At 34.4% G+C, this 17,611-nt stretch overlaps 1 protein-coding gene across 2 annotated transcripts in view; it reads right to left on the bottom strand.

The window, feature by feature from the left end:
- Window positions 1–13,926, bottom strand: part of LOC134533734 (cold shock domain-containing protein E1-like) — a 98,076-nt gene extending 84,150 nt beyond the window's left edge. For both annotated transcript variants that reach the window (XM_063371337.1, XM_063371339.1), the window contains exons 1-2: window positions 13,849–13,926; window positions 12,516–13,458 (exon numbers count right to left, since the gene is read on the bottom strand). In XM_063371337.1, the coding sequence (XP_063227407.1) occupies window positions 12,516–13,025 (510 nt within the window). In that variant the 5' untranslated portion in view covers window positions 13,026–13,458; window positions 13,849–13,926. The remainder of the gene's footprint in view (window positions 1–12,515; window positions 13,459–13,848) is intronic.
- Between the last annotated feature and the right edge of the window lie 3,685 nt (window positions 13,927–17,611).

The raw sequence follows: 17,611 nt of genomic DNA, 5'->3' as shown, positions 1-17,611 counted from the left end.
AGAAACTAGTAGGAATTTTGAAAAACTGCTTTCAGGGTAAATAGAGAAACACCTTTAGCATTAAAAAATATATATTCACAAAATTGTATTATTTTATCACAGAAAAGCCCTTTCAGAGATTTTTTGGAGGCCTGACTTAGCCTACAAAACTAATTATATTCTATCTCCAAGACCACTTTACAATTAGATAGTTTTTAAGTAGTAATAATCACTGGCATCAAGGCAGGCTGGCCAAGGACCACATCCAAATACACCTGACCTTGCACTACTACACTAATACCTTGTCTCATCAATGTCTATACATCCAATAAATTCCTCTAGATATGCATGAGTATCACCGGTGTACTCTTTGGGGGCAGTCTTGCACACTGACACACTGCATCAATTTTGTCATTGAATCTGTTTATATTTTATTTTTCTTGACATTAGCTATACTCAAAGGTAAAATATACTGCAACCATGAACACCGCACACGTAGAGGAAGTGCGACACTTTTGTTTGAGTAACACTCATAATTGAAATAAGCACATTTCTTTTTTTTTAACTTTCATATAGCCTAATGGATTTTTCCAATAAATTATTATTTTAATAATGTTTACTCACTAACATTCCGTAATACAAACTGTTAAAGTAAATTTACATTCTTTGCACAATGAGTGTATCTAGATGTTGCATCCAGACGTGGCGTCATTGCACAACCTACCTTATACAGTGCTATTAGTAGTGCTTTAAAAAATGCAAACTTGCTAATTTGTTTCTAAAAAAACATTTGTAAAAACCAAACACACACTAACAAAAAAAACATTACAGTTCTCCTTTGATAGCCAAACAATTTTTTTACGTGTATTTGTAAACAATTGGGTAAATATGTAGTGTACGGATTATCGCCAAAAAAAATTTTAAAAATCTGAAATAACTTTCATTATATGCTATTTTACGTCCTCTTTTCATTACAGCCTGCGGAGATAAGAAATTCCAAATACTTTAGGAGATATCAAATTTTTTTTAATTTTCATATTTGGGCAATATTTATTAAAAAAAATTTAAAATTCCGAAAATACTTTTATTCTGTGCTCTTTAACTTCCTCTTTTCATTAAACCCGGCGGAGATGGGTCATTCTCATTGAAAGGGATTATTTGACGTCCCTTACATTTTAAAATTAATAAAATGTTTTCTACATATTGGTATTAACTTAATATAACAAGAAAAATTAGAGTGACATTTCTATGTCCAGCCAAAAAAATATAAAATTTTATTTATGATAGATAACTGGTTCACAGTATAGCTATGTCTACCTCCGTGGACTGTCCCCCAAGACATTTTAGTTAACATTTTCTGTTGTTTCAAGTATATTTTAATTTTAAATAATAAATGTATTATTGTTAAAATTAATTAGATATTACTGTTATAAATTCTACTCAAAAGCATCAATGAACAATGAAGCAGAACATTTCTTAAAATTGTTTACATTTTGTCCTTCAGACTGCGCATCTCCTCCGTGGACACAACTTAAAGTAAAAAAAATTAACTCTCTAGTGCTACAATATCTTTGGTTTTAAGGAAAATGGAATGTCAAAAGTATAAATTTTGTGATATCACTGCTGTTTAAATAGTAAATGTGACCATTTTGTCAAGATCATTCAGTAAAGTTTGATAAATGTTTTGTGTTGAGATGAATGTGTCTCCTCCGTGACCACTGTAATATGAAAAGAAAATGATATTTTTCATAGTTGTCTTCACTTGGCAAGTTATTTTTTGGTTGAATTTTACCAACTGTTTACTAAGTTTTCTAACCTTAAAATTAATAGCTAAGAAATAAAATTTATGACTTTTTGTATCCTCCGTGGACACTTGCTGTCCACGGAGAGGAACACATTGTCCACGGAAGAGACAAAAATATACAATGGCCTATTATTTGACAAAAAATTTAAACATTTTTGTAGCATTTGTTTTTATTAATAACATTAACACATTAACATGTCAATCAACACATTCTTGTAAGTGTATGGGTATCAGTTTATTTTTAAAAAAGGAAAACTTTTTGGTTGTGAATTTGTAATGCACCTAGATCTTCTCACAAATACTGTATTAAAAAATAACTCATTCTGTTTGATTTAAAAGTCAGCCAGAATTAGGCTGGATTGGAGAGCTGAAGAGAGAAAATCTTGAGGTATCCTCACCATAAAAATGCATTGGGAGGAGATCTCAAGTTTTTCTCACTTTCACTAGCTGCAATGCAGCCTTAAGTACAATTTGTGTAAAAAAAAAATTACAAGATATAAAAAATGTTACTGTAAAACATGGTCGATTTGTAGGAAATTTTTTCTCTCAAAACATTCCGCAACTTTGTTTTCAATGTTCAGTTCCTTCGACACAAAAACTAATATATATAAATTAATGTCTCGCGTGTCTCCACCTGATTCAAGTTACCGTTCTACGGTGCCTAACTCAGAATATCATGCAGCTATTTGTAAGGTTGTTTTGTAGCTTTGAAACTAAAAATAAAGCCATAATGTACATTTTACATTATTTGTAGTTGTTTACAGGAAAAATGGACAATTTAAAAAAGAAAAAACCTGGTTCTGATAAAATAAAATAAAAAAATACGGGAGCAGAAGAAATTAAGTATGAGAAAGGCAAGACAAAAAATACTAGACTTTCCAGAACTGCACGCTAAAGAAAAGCAGAAGGAAAGGAAAGTCTTAAAATAAAAAACATCACTGAAATGAATAGCAGAGAACAAAGAGCTACCAGAAAAGTATGGAAAGAAAAAGCAAGAAAATATTGCCAAGCAAAAGAAAAGAGAACAATTTCAGAAGAGTTTGCAAAAGAAAATGTTCCACAATGTACAAATATTTCAGAACTTAAGAACAGTCCAGGTACTGAAAACATTAAGAGTAAGAACACTAGCAGGGTTGAAAGTGGTAGAAAAAGGGCAATGAAACAGAGGAAGAAGATGCTGAAAGAAATGAAATGTATGAACGAAAAAAAATAGGCAACTTCAAAGAAGTATTGACAAATACAAGAAGTGTAATAGTTTCTGAAGACAAGTGGTTAAATGAATTTACAGTTAGATTCATGAGGAAATATGGCAGATGTAAATTTGTTTTTCCAGATGCTGACGACATAGCTGTTGTAGAGGGAAGTGATATTGAGAGTATTTTAAGTTACCCAATTGTACGTAAATAATCGGGATCAGTATGTATTCAATGATGATGTATCCCATTATGATAATGTATGTTAGGGGATATTTGTTAATCTGTGAAGTTTATTTCAACATGGAAAGTTAAAAACAGATATGATTGGTATGTAAGAAGGCAGTTTAATTAAAATATTTTGCCTTTTTAAAGTTTAGTCTACAGTTCTTAAGTTAAGTATTAATTAAATGTTTCTTCTTGCACAAATAAATGTTTTTTTCCTCGCCATTATATTAGTCTTGACCACAAGTTTTCTTAAAAATCTCCTCCGTGGACACTGATGTCTCCTCCGTGGACAGTTCAATTTTTTAAATACTTTTTACTTCATTAATTTAATGGAGTCATCTTGACCATTTGCTTTATTAATGTGAGAAATCTGATGTGATCATTTATAAATATATTTCATGAATTTTAAAATAAATTTAGTTTAAAAATTTTTTAGCTTGAAAATAATCCCTTTCAATGAGAATGACCCAGATAAGAAATTCCAAATACTTTAGGAGATATCAAATTTTTTAATTTTTATCCTGTGCACTCATGCGGCATTCACCATTGTTGCTTGTTTACGAGTATGATTTTTTTTCTTGTAACGTAGGTGAACGACTACATCATTTTCTACTAATGGCAAAGGAATTGTATCTGCCTCTAACTTAGGTGAGTTTTTAAGGCTAAAATCCTTAGTTTTGCAGCCTCCAAGAAAATTATTTCTGCCATGACTATCGTAGTAGATAAAAAATATATAAACGGCATAATTGTAAACAAAACTTTAAATTTTGTAAATATGATGATTAAAATTTTCTCAAAAAATGCTTTCTAATTTAATTTTAATTTTGAAATTTTCAAAACTAAATATTAGGTATATATTTAAACGGTACACGGCTGTTACTTTGCACACAACTTAAAGGAGGTACAATGAACAATTCTACCGATTAATTTTTTTAATACAACGTACAGAATTTAAATAATCTGAGTATAAAATATTGTGATTTAACTGTCACTTGCCGCTGATGAAAGGAACGAGTTCAACAGTTTGCCGCTAGAGCTCCGATTAGTTCCGAGTTTACTCACTAGATGCCTGGAATATCGCAGGAGTTCAGGCGGGAATATTATTGCTTCGAAACGGTCAAAACACAACACTAGTATCAACAATAGTAATCAATGAATTGAAAACAGTCTCACATTGTCGACAATTTCTATAGATATATTTGTCAGCTTTTCCGTGATGTAAATTATAATTAATATGCTTCACTTGTCATGACAAATTTATTCATAGAATATTTTTGATTTTAAATTAATCTAACTACAACTACTGAATTGTTTTAGTAGATAGAGATTTATTGTTGGGCACCTTAAAAAACTTATTTTGGAAATACTAAAGTGCTAAATTTTTTTATCGAACCTGTTTCGTTTACGGGCATCTACGTGAACGTCGCAAAGTACATTTATTACAACATTATTTCACAAATTATCTTAGTGACTTCATTATGTATTTTGATATGACTCTTTACCGTAACACATGAATGAATCCTGCAATCACGGTGTATTAAAATAATAGCAAAATGGTTTCATATAATAATATAACTTCCAAAATCAATTTAAATTATTATTTATACTTCTATTCAAGAATCGTACATTCAAGACAAATAAATAATGTTTAAGATTTTATTAGAATATTTCAATAATTATTTTAAAAAAATTGATTTGCTAAATGACAATGATTTTGTATAAATTTATTTAATTATATTTCTTTAGTTATAATTTATTTAATTATGTTTCTTTAATTATATTTGTACCTCGACTTTAGCTCTGGTAGTATGTGCTATACCTCTGGGTGTAATGTTACATAAATGAGTTATGATCAAAATATTAATAGTTAGTATTGCAACTTTATAGAGATGTTAAAAAAAAATTAGTAACTGAAGGACCAGCCGCCTATGGCAACTTCCTCCCGTAATGATTTAGTTATGTATATAACGATACAAAAATAAGGGACAATCTCTCGATGCTGTCGATCAAGTATGGTTAACTAAAGGTCGTTTAAAATTACCTTTGGTTTTTAACAATGGATTTTTCACTACCCAAGCATTTATTGTATCACTAACCTTGAGCTTTTTCGTTAGTTACACAAGTTCGTTAGAAACGCAAAGTCAAGGCAGTGGCGATTCTTTTTTTTTTTTTTTTGCTTCTGGGGTCATGTAAAATTATGTTTTAAAACAAATATTGGCCAAAAAGAATTATATATTTTTCAATTTAACTTCCGCTACATTATTTGCAACTATAAATGATCATAGAAACATAAGTTCCACGTGCGCGCACACACGCACACATATGTATACATGTAAATACTTTTGAACAAGTGAAATGAGGAGTTTTAGCAAATAAACATTCAGGTAATTTTCCAAAATACAATTTTAAAGATCTTTATACTGTGTTCTTACATTTGCAGTTAGATTTATTTAAATTCTTTGGCAAATATTACAATATAAAAACTTTTTTTAAGTATGTCCCGTAATTTTTTTTTAGGTAATTTTATTTGTGTTACAAGAAACCGAAGACCTTGTTGAAGTAAAATTATTATGTATATAAAATGTGTTTAAATGGGTGTGTAATACTTAGATGAAATTGATACAGAATTATATGAAATGAAATTCTATTGTTTTACCAGCCTTTGAGCTATCTAGTTTAAGTGAAATTGTTATAATTAAACTTTAGGGCCTAAATATTGAATTGCTCGAATATGCAAAAAGTAGTTCACTCGCTCACATACTGGCCAATACAAATTCCAACCCACTGCCAAAAGGGCTGCAAACTTGAAATTTGGGTCGCAGCCTCAATGAGGAAATTCGGAAAAGTACCAATTTTTATTTTCTAATTATTAAAAAAATAAAATTAAGAAATAGTCACGCACCTTTAAAATCTGTGTATACCTTCTTTCGGAAGAACGTTGTTGCAGAAATTATTGTTTACTTCTCATGCTTGTACAAATTGAACAGTACTGTAAATGTATTTGATGACATAAGCAATAATAAGTTATTAGCTGATATTGAATACAAACAATTTTGATCGTGACTAAAAAAATAAGGTTCTCTGCTTGGCGAGAGATAAAATTATACTAATGTCAAAAATATGTTATCGGGAAAAAATAAATGAAGTTATTTTATACCACTGATTCACTACCCATAAAAACAAACTGCAAAGTCTTTGCAACTGGTATCTCACACAAGAAATATAAAACATATTCGTGCTTCATTATGTATAAAAATAGAACACATATATAATATCGGGAGACAGCCTTGAAAATCGTGCATATCACCAACATGGCCAATCAGACTCATAGTAATGTTTACGATGGCAATATTTTCGGGGTAGTTTTACGCTCAAAATTAATACAAAACCAAATCAGCAATCCTTGTATGATCATTTATAATACTACAAAAAATCTTCCATTTCCTTCGAATTGTATTGAGCACTAAAATATTGATTTACTTTTGGCCCAGATTTTATTTGAAGATACTCTGTACAGTTCCGCTTGTTTGCATTGTTTATTTATCAGGTTTAAATCATGGCCAAATTAATTGAAGTTTATTTAATTATTTATATATGTGTGTCTGGTTTGGTATCAGTATGATGTACTAGAAAAACTATGTCCTATCAGTGTAATGAATGGTTGTACCCTTATAAGCGTTGAATATTTATGAAACATTTTATTTCTTTGGTTTTTAAAGCAGCAGACTTGTATTTTATTTATTTCATTTAGACAACAACATGTGTCCGTGTTTTCTACATGGCACGCTCTGTAATATTATGAATGTTACAGTAATTTTGGCTTTTTAAAATCTGTGATTTATGTGCAGTAGAGTAATTTGTAATTTTTTTATAATTTCTTTTCATATTTTTAATGATCCATTTGCTAATAGTATATACACTTCTCCATTTATTATAATAAACACATATTCCATTATTGGAATTCGTTCAGAATGGGTATCACAAGACTACAAAAACTATTCTCCTGCATAAGAAAGGTGATAATACCAGTAAAGAAAATTATCGTCCGAGAGCAATTACGTCTTATATCTAGGGACATCTGTATTTCGCGAATACATTTCGTGTCAAGGTATTTTACAAAACACTGTAGATTTATCTTGTAATTATTGGCTGTGGTCGGTAAAGGCTGTTTTCTCGCACTCGACGGGGCCAATGAGGACGTAGTTACCGTACTGCTGAACGCCCGCAATTCGCCAAACCTCAAAGAATAAAGCTACAGTTATGTGTGAAATAGCCTGACATGAGATGTATTCGCGAAATACAGGTGTCCTTACTTATATCGAAAAATATTTGAACATTGTATGATAATTTTAAGTATGAAAAGTACAAAATACTTTCAAATTTAATACATGGTTTTACATCAACTCTAAGTACTAAAACACATACAGCTTATTATCTACAAAATAAATCTAAACACGGCAACTGATTATGAATCAATTGAGTTTTTTTATAAAGCATCTAAGGCCTTGATTGTTTAAATATATTGTTGGATAAATTAACTAAACTAGGAATACTATCAAATGCACAAAAATAGAAGAGTTTGATCTTAATGATATAAAGCATAATCTATCTATTTAGCACAGCCTAAATAATTCATTCCCCATTGTCAAAACTAAAATTAAAAAAACTGCGAAAGAAGCAGTATAAAATAACTATCTCATTATCTTTGCGGGTGACTCAAACATCATAAAACAAAACGAAATATTCTTAAATGCAAGAAAGCATATATTAAACACTGTAAATAACTTAGATTTTAAATCAAAGGATAATTATCAGTCTGTAAAATTTAGTTAACGATGAGTTGGAAACAGAACATCAAACATACTACCAACAGAGAACTCTCACAAACAATACAATTCCTTTCTGCGCAACCTGCAAGCTCTGATACCTTCTGTAAAAAAAAATATATGTAAAACTTTTCCGGAAGTCGTACCATGGTAACGACTGAAATATGAAGCCTTACTTCTAAATCTACTTATCTAGAGAACAAATTGTATTACATTATTTTCATAAAATTCACACCTACATACGAACAGAACTAAGCTCTTTCATTATTTTTTTAGTTACGTGATAATTTTTTTGAGTTATAAAGGAATCCAACTTGAACAGTAAAAAAGAAAGGCTTTTAATGAACAAAGCAACTAAGTCATTATAGATAACTGTTCAAACCATTTAAGATTCATCCTGTTACATAAATTTTTATATTTATATACATCTAATGTATAAACAAATCAGAAAAAAAAGGCAATAAATTCCGATTGACTTCATTATCGAACTAGAATAAAACACAAAATACACTTGCAGAGAACCACCAAATATATTGCGTAAGTGTTTCTGCAATGGAGTTAAACTTTAAAATTGCCTTTATTATTTCAAAAAGATAATTTAAAACTCCAAGCAAATGTAAGAACACGTCTTCTAGATATAATGGAAGATTATAATGCAGTGTCCGAATTCGCCTGAAGAATATACTTGTAGATACTTTGGAAGTGACTTCGCAAGGCTGTCAAAAATGGACGTGAAGTATGCTATGCAATACGCAAGTAAATGAATCTGTGTAATTCTCGCGTACTTCCAGTTGAAAATACTTTTTCATTTGAAAATTTTTTGGTCATATTTTATATATCATTTAAATAATTTAAGAGGTCGTAAAATAAATATCATTTATTTTGTATTTGACTGATATAAATAAATAAATTGACAAAATTAATTTATGGATGTTTAAAACGAAGTTTCAACAAACACATGTACATATTTAGCCTACCGATCGTTACTACAAAACAAAAGTACAATAATGTAAGTTGCCGTAAATTCACGTGACAGCGATGAAGTGTTAAAAAAAGGACTAATTTCACATGCGTTTAAAAATAAAATCTAAACATCCTTTTCGGCTGGCTAAACATTGAACCTATCCGGATTCGTCAAAGGCAAGTGAAGTACGCAAGGTTGCAAACATGTAACTGCATTACTTTATGATTAATTTTTATAAAATTATGCATATCTCCAAAAAATGTTCAGTTAAAATAAGTATTGTATTGGTGTTTGTATTAAAATATAATGTAGACCGGGTTAATTTTTATTGTGTTTTAAGATTTGTTGACTTTTGTGCCTCATGTAGGTACTTTTGGTGAAAAGTGAAAATGTAATTATGTATTATTATCAGGGCCCAAAGCATAACTATATGTTCGTTGGCCGAAAATGAATTGTAGTTATACTTGTAGGTATATCTAAGAAAAATATTTGTATTTTGTATGAATGTAAGTATTTTATTATGTAAATTTTTATTACTTAAACAAATATTTCATACTCATAATATCTAGTTTCCATTTGTCTTAAGACATAATCAAATGATACACTCAGCAAAAAATATTTATTGGTTCACAATTTTTCATTGTTACAATATTTTAAAATTTAAATTTGCTATTCAGCAATTATCAACTTCTAAAACGTGAGTAAAAATTATCATTAAATTATATCAATGGCATATTTATTGCATTAGTATTCCTTGCTTCTAATCACTTACTCTGGTTGATTACCTTCTGTATAACCTCAGTGATTGTAATTTATGTACACCTTTTCCCCACTAAGACGATTCAGGTGCAGATTCTGGAGCAGTGTTTTTTTATGTACGGATGTGTCAATAAATCCATCAGTTTGGGGGTGGTGTTGGGGGGGGGGGGGGGGGGGGGAATTACTACTCTTAAAATATCACTTTATCTGTATGCACAATAAAATATCCTTTGGTTAGCTCCCTCCGAAATATTCTTATACAACCTATGACGTGTAGCCTACTCCTTAGATATTTTACTTCCAACACGTTTGATTGCGTAGAGAAGGCGATTCTTCAAGTATGTGGCCCTTTCAGAATTAAATTATTATTATTAGTTACAACTGATGTTTATTTCGAGCCTCTTTCACTTCCAGTTCATACATAAAAGACGAACTACCAGTGATGCTTGACGTCACCAGTAGGGATAGCATGAAGGAGCTCCTCATTTCGCCAGACACGACTGGCATGCACAAGTATTTATATTGCAATAATAAATTACTAAATGATAGCTTATTTTTCGAAAATATGATTATGTTTTTTACAAGAAGTACGAATGCCAGGAAATTTACTAATAACATCGTTTTTAAACATCACACATAAAAAAGGAAGTGTAATCAAAAGCCACAAGCTGTAGGTCAGCTAAAAAAGTCAACCAAACATTTTTCTAGCTCTAGCCTCATGTATACATACTTAAAAACATAATACATTTAAAACACTAAAATTAATGCAATAACCTGCAATATTATGAAGACAGATATTCAGCTACAAAAAATTCTCCGATAGTATAAAAAGTTCGCCTGTATATATAGTTGCACAGAAAAATACAGTCCTAATCAGATATCAAATATAGCAAATAATACCGCTTTGCAACATAACGTCATGCTATTAGGTGGTCAACGTTTAACTGTTTGTGTAATACATATACGCACACACCTGTGACAAAATGCGTAAAGAAATAAAATTTGTAGAAGCGCAAAACCTTTGTTGTACACACAGCACACACACAGTTAAATATTTTTTTTTTTTTACGGGGGCAGGAAAACTACATTACTGACCAACTTATTTGAATGTAGTGGTTAGCTGTGAACGAGCGTTCTTGCAAAAGAGATCAAGTCTGATAGTTATGGCCACATAATCAACGCAGTAAAACATACAATTTGTATATTGTATATGTGTAGTGCACCAAATTAATATTTATTATAATTACCTTGGGTTGCACTCGGTTACGTACGGGTTTCTAACTGAAATGTACCAAAAATAGTAATATTTATTCTCTTGCGCTTTGTTGAAGATTGAGTATTCTTGGGTGGGTGTGAGGGACATGGACAGAGAGGCAAAGGGATTGGAAATCTAATGCTAGCCGAGGAAGAGTACACCCTTCCCCCACCCCCCTCTTCCAGACCGGTAGTAAACATGACACCCCGCTGGGCGATAAGAATTCTAAGAACAGCGTCCTCTTTCCCACCCCTCTTCCATTTCCCGCGCGTCACTACATCGTTCAACCGTACTGCTAGTGCGCTCTGTTGAGGACAAAGATAACTACGTGTGTCTTTGCCCGCTCGCGAGAAACTCAGGATCTTAGCCTTAACGTTTCCAATTTTAATGCTTTATTTGTTGCGTAAGTAATAAGTGAAAAGAAAATTACGTGAGTTCCTACTGTTCATCCTTTGTCCCGGTTTGTTAGGTCAGGTCAGCTACATTATAAATACTTTAAAACTAAACAACCATTAAAATTAATTTTATTATTTTTAATGTCCATTCAGTTTTAAAGTATTTATAATGTAGCTGACCTGACCTAATCTACCTTTGTCCCGTTTTGTTATGTCAGGTCAGTTACATTATAAATACTTAAAACTATACAACAAGTAAAATTAATTGATATTATTTTTAATTTCCGTTTATTTTGAAGTATTTATAATGTAACTAACCTTACCTAATAGAAAAATTCTGTTATTTAGTCATTCACGCACACACGGCAAAATATAAAATGTCTGCGGTCGAATGATTACATAGGTCTTGTATTGCAAAATAAGAACGGCGATATCTCCAAAAGTAATTGGAATTTCTTATCTCCGCAGGCTGTAATGAATAGAGGACATAAAAGAGCATATAATGAAAGATATTTCAGATTTTTAAAAAAATTTTTACGATAATCCGTACACTACACATTTACCAACAATTGTTAACTAAGGCGTAAAACAAAAGAAAAACACACAAATCCTGTCATGACCTAATTACCACTTCTCCCCAAACTATCACAGTAGACCTGACTTAAGTGATATACACAACATGGCTTTTTTTTTTAAAAAATTTTATTTGAAGACTGCTGCATATCGGACACAAGCCGGTGGCAAACTAAAAACCTACTTAACTTTCCTCTCAACTTTTCTCCTGAATTGAGCCACACTCCTTGCCATCACATATTTATCATCCACTCCATTGGGCTATTAATATACTCTCCCTTTTCATCACTATCAACTCTACCTCACTTTCCCTTTGCCCACCTAGCTGCTCTCCTCTGCACCCCCTCCAGTTCCCTCACATGCATTGCTGCATATAGATCCCACATTACTTCAGCATATGGTGTACCTTGGGGCTTGTAAGCCTTTTCTTTATCATGCTGCTTCCCCCGCTAATAAAAAATTTAACACTTATTAAACTCCATGCAAGTTATTATATTGCAAATCAACATCATATAAGATAATAGTACTGAAGTACTTACAAGAAGTTTCTCTATGATGCCTGTCTCTCTGGTGCCTTGGTTGTTGAGAGCAGAGTCGTTATAGTTGGAGTTGCTGGCGTTGTTAGCGTTCCCTGAAGGCGGAGAGGACACTGCCTCCCCATTGTACACATTGCTGCTGCCACCATCGTTGACCGAGAATGTGCCGATGGGGAATCTTCCACCGCCACCGCCACTGCCTCCACCACTACCGCTACCACCACCACCACCATTGCTGCCTCGAGAATTGTTAGGGCTGGGATATGGGTTGTTGTACTGGGCAGAGTACATGTTGCTTGAGCTAGCTTTGCTTGCAAACATGTTGTTGGGTATATCTTTGGGGCTAGACTGAAGCCCAGAGTACTGACTGTTATTGCCGGAGTAGCTCGTCCCATTGGGGGAGCTGTGAAAGCTAGAGTTGCTGTTAATAGTCATGGTTTTGTAATCAAGTATGGAAGAGTCCGAGTTTATGGGGGGCGGCTGGAACGATTTCCACTGAGGATTATTGGACATAGTCTTTAGTTACGTTACTTAGTCTCTTATTACACTACCTTGTTAATCTAAGTATTTTAAAACTTCGGCTTAAGAATGACGTATCACAGAACGTTTTTCTTCTTGGGTGATTTACTCGCATATAACCAACCCGACACAGATATAGACCAATGAAGGTCCAAAAGTAATAGAAAATAGAACTACAAAACGTTAAAAAGAATAATATTAAACCAGCAGAAAGGCGTGACCAATAAATGAAAAAATACGTTTATGGTGACGCAAATTACAAGTCAGGAGATACTGGTCAGTTAGAATGCTGGCTTGCTACAGTAGAAATAAAGTCATTTGGCAGAATCCTCAGATGTCTTCAATGCGTGCTGGGTGCGGATTGTGTTTTGGCCTTTTTTTATGCTTGATCGTTGCTTCAAGTTTCCTAATCTAACAGTTACACAAGCTGAAAGAGAGAGAAAAAAACACATTACTATAAAACATAACCCTCATAAGTGGTTCTAACAAATTAATAACACAACATTTATACTGCTTTAAATTAAACATAATACCCAACTACAAAGCTACTAAAACAAAAAGAAACCACAATTATGTTAACAATCGAATCATAACACCTTACTCAAAATATTTATTGAGCTGTTATCGGCAATGAGGAAAAAAAATCATTACAAGTGAATACGCACTTCCAATGTCTACCTATTTCATACCACTTTAGACAATGATCCATTCAAATTTAGGCAGTATAATCGTGATCCAAAATTTAAATATTATGTTAACTTAAAAATAGAAACCAAAGACGACTAAACACCGGAATAATTCTACATTTTCAACTTACCACGACACAACACAGCACTGACGACATGCCGCCATGATGAATGTCAACAGTCGAGGTGTGATCCGAAACAGTAAATGTTCGACAGATATGAATCGATTCATTCCCATTAGCGTTTTTACCATCAGAAGTTAAATATGACCAAATAATATAAAATTTTTAATCAGTATGTAATGTTTTAAATTTATATCAGGTTAGCAGAGTAACACCTTATTTAATAATTATTAACAAATCTAAAGACTACATAAAAAAAAAATCAGTTCAACAGCTCTGTTTATTTAGACAATCTCCAAAAACTGAGACGTAATACTTATTTTAAAGTGGTCGTTCGATTTTAAAAAATCATTAAAATTATTAAATAAACCTATGCCCTACAATAAACACAAAGTAAAATAATATCGTGCGTATACAAATTGACTGAATTAATTGTTGTTAATGCCAGTCAGTGGAAACAGACCAGAAAGGAATCATGTTATTTCAGCTGAAGGTTTGTATTTGAAATGTATCTTAACCGTTTTAAAGCACATTTCAATTACGAATATTTACCGATATATTATTTGTTAAACTTAACCATTTTATTATTAATGAAATTAATAAACGTCGTCCCAAGTGCTTCTCCGGCTCGCTGAGGCCATTATTGTCCGTTGCTGCTGCACAGTGGCGCAACCAGGGGTGTGGGGGGTTTAGGGGTTCAACCCCCGCCCCCCTGCTAGGCAAAAATCTTTAATTAATTTCTTATTTATCACTCAAGCTAATTTCATATTAAAATTAATAAAATTTTTACCATTACAATATTTAAAATTAAGTACCGAAAACTGCTAAAATAGCACTATTTTACACCTTAAAATCCAAATTTTCCCGGGAAGGACCCCCGGACTCCCGTTTTAATACGGGGGGGCCATGCTTCTTAACACCCCCCATACACAATTTCTGGCTACGCCACTGCTGCTTCAGTTTGCATGTGCCCCGGCGCCTGTGCGCAAAAGTGTAACAAATGGCCTTGGCCGTTGGGGAACGCCCTGCAGAGGCGCCACCATAACAGTGATGTGTCTCTTAATAAGGGTTTTGTTTATGTAATTATGTGAGTGTGTAAATATCTATTTTTGTTGTTGTGTACCTGTAGATGTGTTTCCCGGGCGACTGAGTCGCGTCTCCCCACCTGTGACCATGTGGGCTCCACGCACTCGCCCATGAAGGGAAAGGGGGGAATTCATTTGCGCGTGGCAAAGGGGGGAGGCCGCTGAGACGTCGCGGAGCATGGGTCGAGTCAGTCGCCTGAGTGGGATGAGAGAGTGTGGTCGCGGAGTTGTGAGTGAAATCAGGACGGACACTGTCAGTCGCGTCACCGTTGTCACGTCACAGTCATTCACGTCTTCATCGGTCATGTCACCGTCATTCGCGTCGTCAGTTACATCACAGTCAACCATGTATTTGTCAGTCACGTCACCATCGTTCGCGTCGGCAGTCACATCACAGTCAACCGTGTCTTTGTCAGTCACGTCACCATCAGTCACGTCACCATCGTTCGCATCGGCAGTCACGTCACAGTCTTTCGTGTCATCGTCATTCACATCACTGCCAGTCGCATCACCGTCATTCGCACCACTGACAGTCGCGTCACTGTCGTGTCAATGCCAGTCAGGTCACTGCTAGTGTCGTGTCGCGCTCATAGTGCGTGGAGTCGGGCCTAGCCCTAATGGACTGTCACAGATGGGGGCCGTGACAGCCCATGTGCAGTGTGTTACGTGTGCAGTAAACACAACTTAACGTCATAAACTCTTTTATTTCACACGAGTTAGGGTAGTTCCCTTGCCACGTGGCACGTACCCTCTCTGCCGGAGCAGCTGGGCAGCGACTCCGAACCATGGGAACAGCCTTAACGTCGACATAATTATGGACCTAATTGAAAAACCAAACATAGGACTACAATTAAATCCAAAATTTACAAATTTTCAAATATGTAACCTAGCTTTTTATGTGAATCTTATTTTTCCCTCTCTATAAAATTGTCATCACTAAACACGAACGTGTGAAGTACAAGGACGTAATATAAGAATGTAAGAAGCGTACATTTTTTGCTTGGCTTTAAATTAGAATTATGTTTAATTATTCAAAATTATGTGTTCTTAGCTGTAGTTATAATTTATTTTTTATAGATAAATAGTTTTGTATTTTAATAATCATACAGCCCAGTTTTCGAATTGTTTAAATTTAAGGCAAGGCAAGCCAAGGATAACCCAGACCCCTCCCAAATATACTTAGCTATTAGTTAGGGAAAAAAATGGTAGTTGTATGAGTTAGCGTGCTTGCGTGGCAGTGGGTTCTTATCCCATAAGGTGGTCTGATCCATCATGATGGGTGGACGCTACACAACGATAGTCTCTTAATTATTCCAAAATATTCAGGTAAAGTAGTGAATAAGCACCCTTGATGGGATACAACTGTAATCTAAATCGCAGGCCATATTCCACAATGTGTTCATATCCAATGGAAAAAGGAACTTTTAATAAATTGTGCTCTGCACGAGGCTAGGAACTGATATCAATGCATTCTAGCAGATTTTTGGCAACCATCGATACATTTACTACGCCCAAAAATACTGCAGATAGCAAAAATATCATGGTGTAATTTAACTTGCCGTCACCCGACCTCTGATTAAGGCCCGGGAGGTACCTGACGGCGCTACGGGCGTCGTGGTGCTGCTGATGTCTTGGGGGGGGGGGGGGGGCGCCAGGCTAGTGCGATACTAGGCCGTTGATGGTGGGTCGTGGGTATACTCTGCCCCTGCGTGCCCCGCCAGGTATGATGATGAAACCTATCCTGAGTTGCGGCGCTCGGGCATGTAGAGGATGGAAGGGTGCAGAATGACGGTAGACGACACAGTTTTCATATTAAACTGTGTTTAATTCACGTACTTTTTCAGCGGTAGGGGTGGGTACCTTGTACACCTTACACGTACACTATGCGGTACAAAGACGCAACACAAACGCGCTAATGTGCTGTGCGCAGTGGCGTAGCCAGGATTTGTGTATGAGGTGTGTTATGAAGCATAACCCCCCCCCCCCCCCCCCGTATTAAAGTGGGTGGTCCGGGGGTCCTCCCCCAGAAAAATTTGGATTTTAAGGTGTAAAATAGTGATATTTTAGCAGTTTTCGGTACCTACTTAAATTTAAATATTGTAATGGTAAAAATTTTATTAATATTTAATATGAAATTTGTTTGAGTGATGAATAAGAAATTTAATTAAATATTTGGGGCTAAGGGAGGTTTTGAACCCCTAACCCCCCCCCCCCCCCTGGTTATGCCCCTGGCTGTGCGGTATCTACGTCGTATTACATTTACACTTTAAAACAAAACACAACACTACAACAACCCTTGGATTTTACCACAGCAGTCTCGCGGGAACGTGATAAATGTTTGCTGGAAACTGTCAGCGCCGAGAGTTAACGAGTCTGGAGGGTTTGACGACGTGACCCTAAATTTACTGTAACATTTACGTGATGTTGGAGCCGGCAGACTATGTGCGGCGAATTAACTAAAAAACACTGTGGCTGGCGTCGGCCAGTACCACAAGTGGCGTGATCCGCGACGCGGTGCGGAATCACTAAAAAGACGGTCGGGATAGGCCCGGTTCCGCGGAATACACGCTAAGTCGATGTGAGCAGCAGCAAATTAGAAGGTTAAGTGATTACATTACTTACAGAAGAAGCGATCGGTGAGCACAAAGGTGAAGGCTGCTCACGGACGAACACATCTTGACCCGGCG

This window comes from Bacillus rossius, chromosome 7, assembly GCF_032445375.1.
Source record: "Bacillus rossius redtenbacheri isolate Brsri chromosome 7, Brsri_v3, whole genome shotgun sequence".
NCBI classification, from domain to species: domain Eukaryota; kingdom Metazoa; phylum Arthropoda; class Insecta; order Phasmatodea; family Bacillidae; genus Bacillus; species Bacillus rossius.
This window is presented reverse-complemented; position numbering and strand designations above follow the sequence as displayed.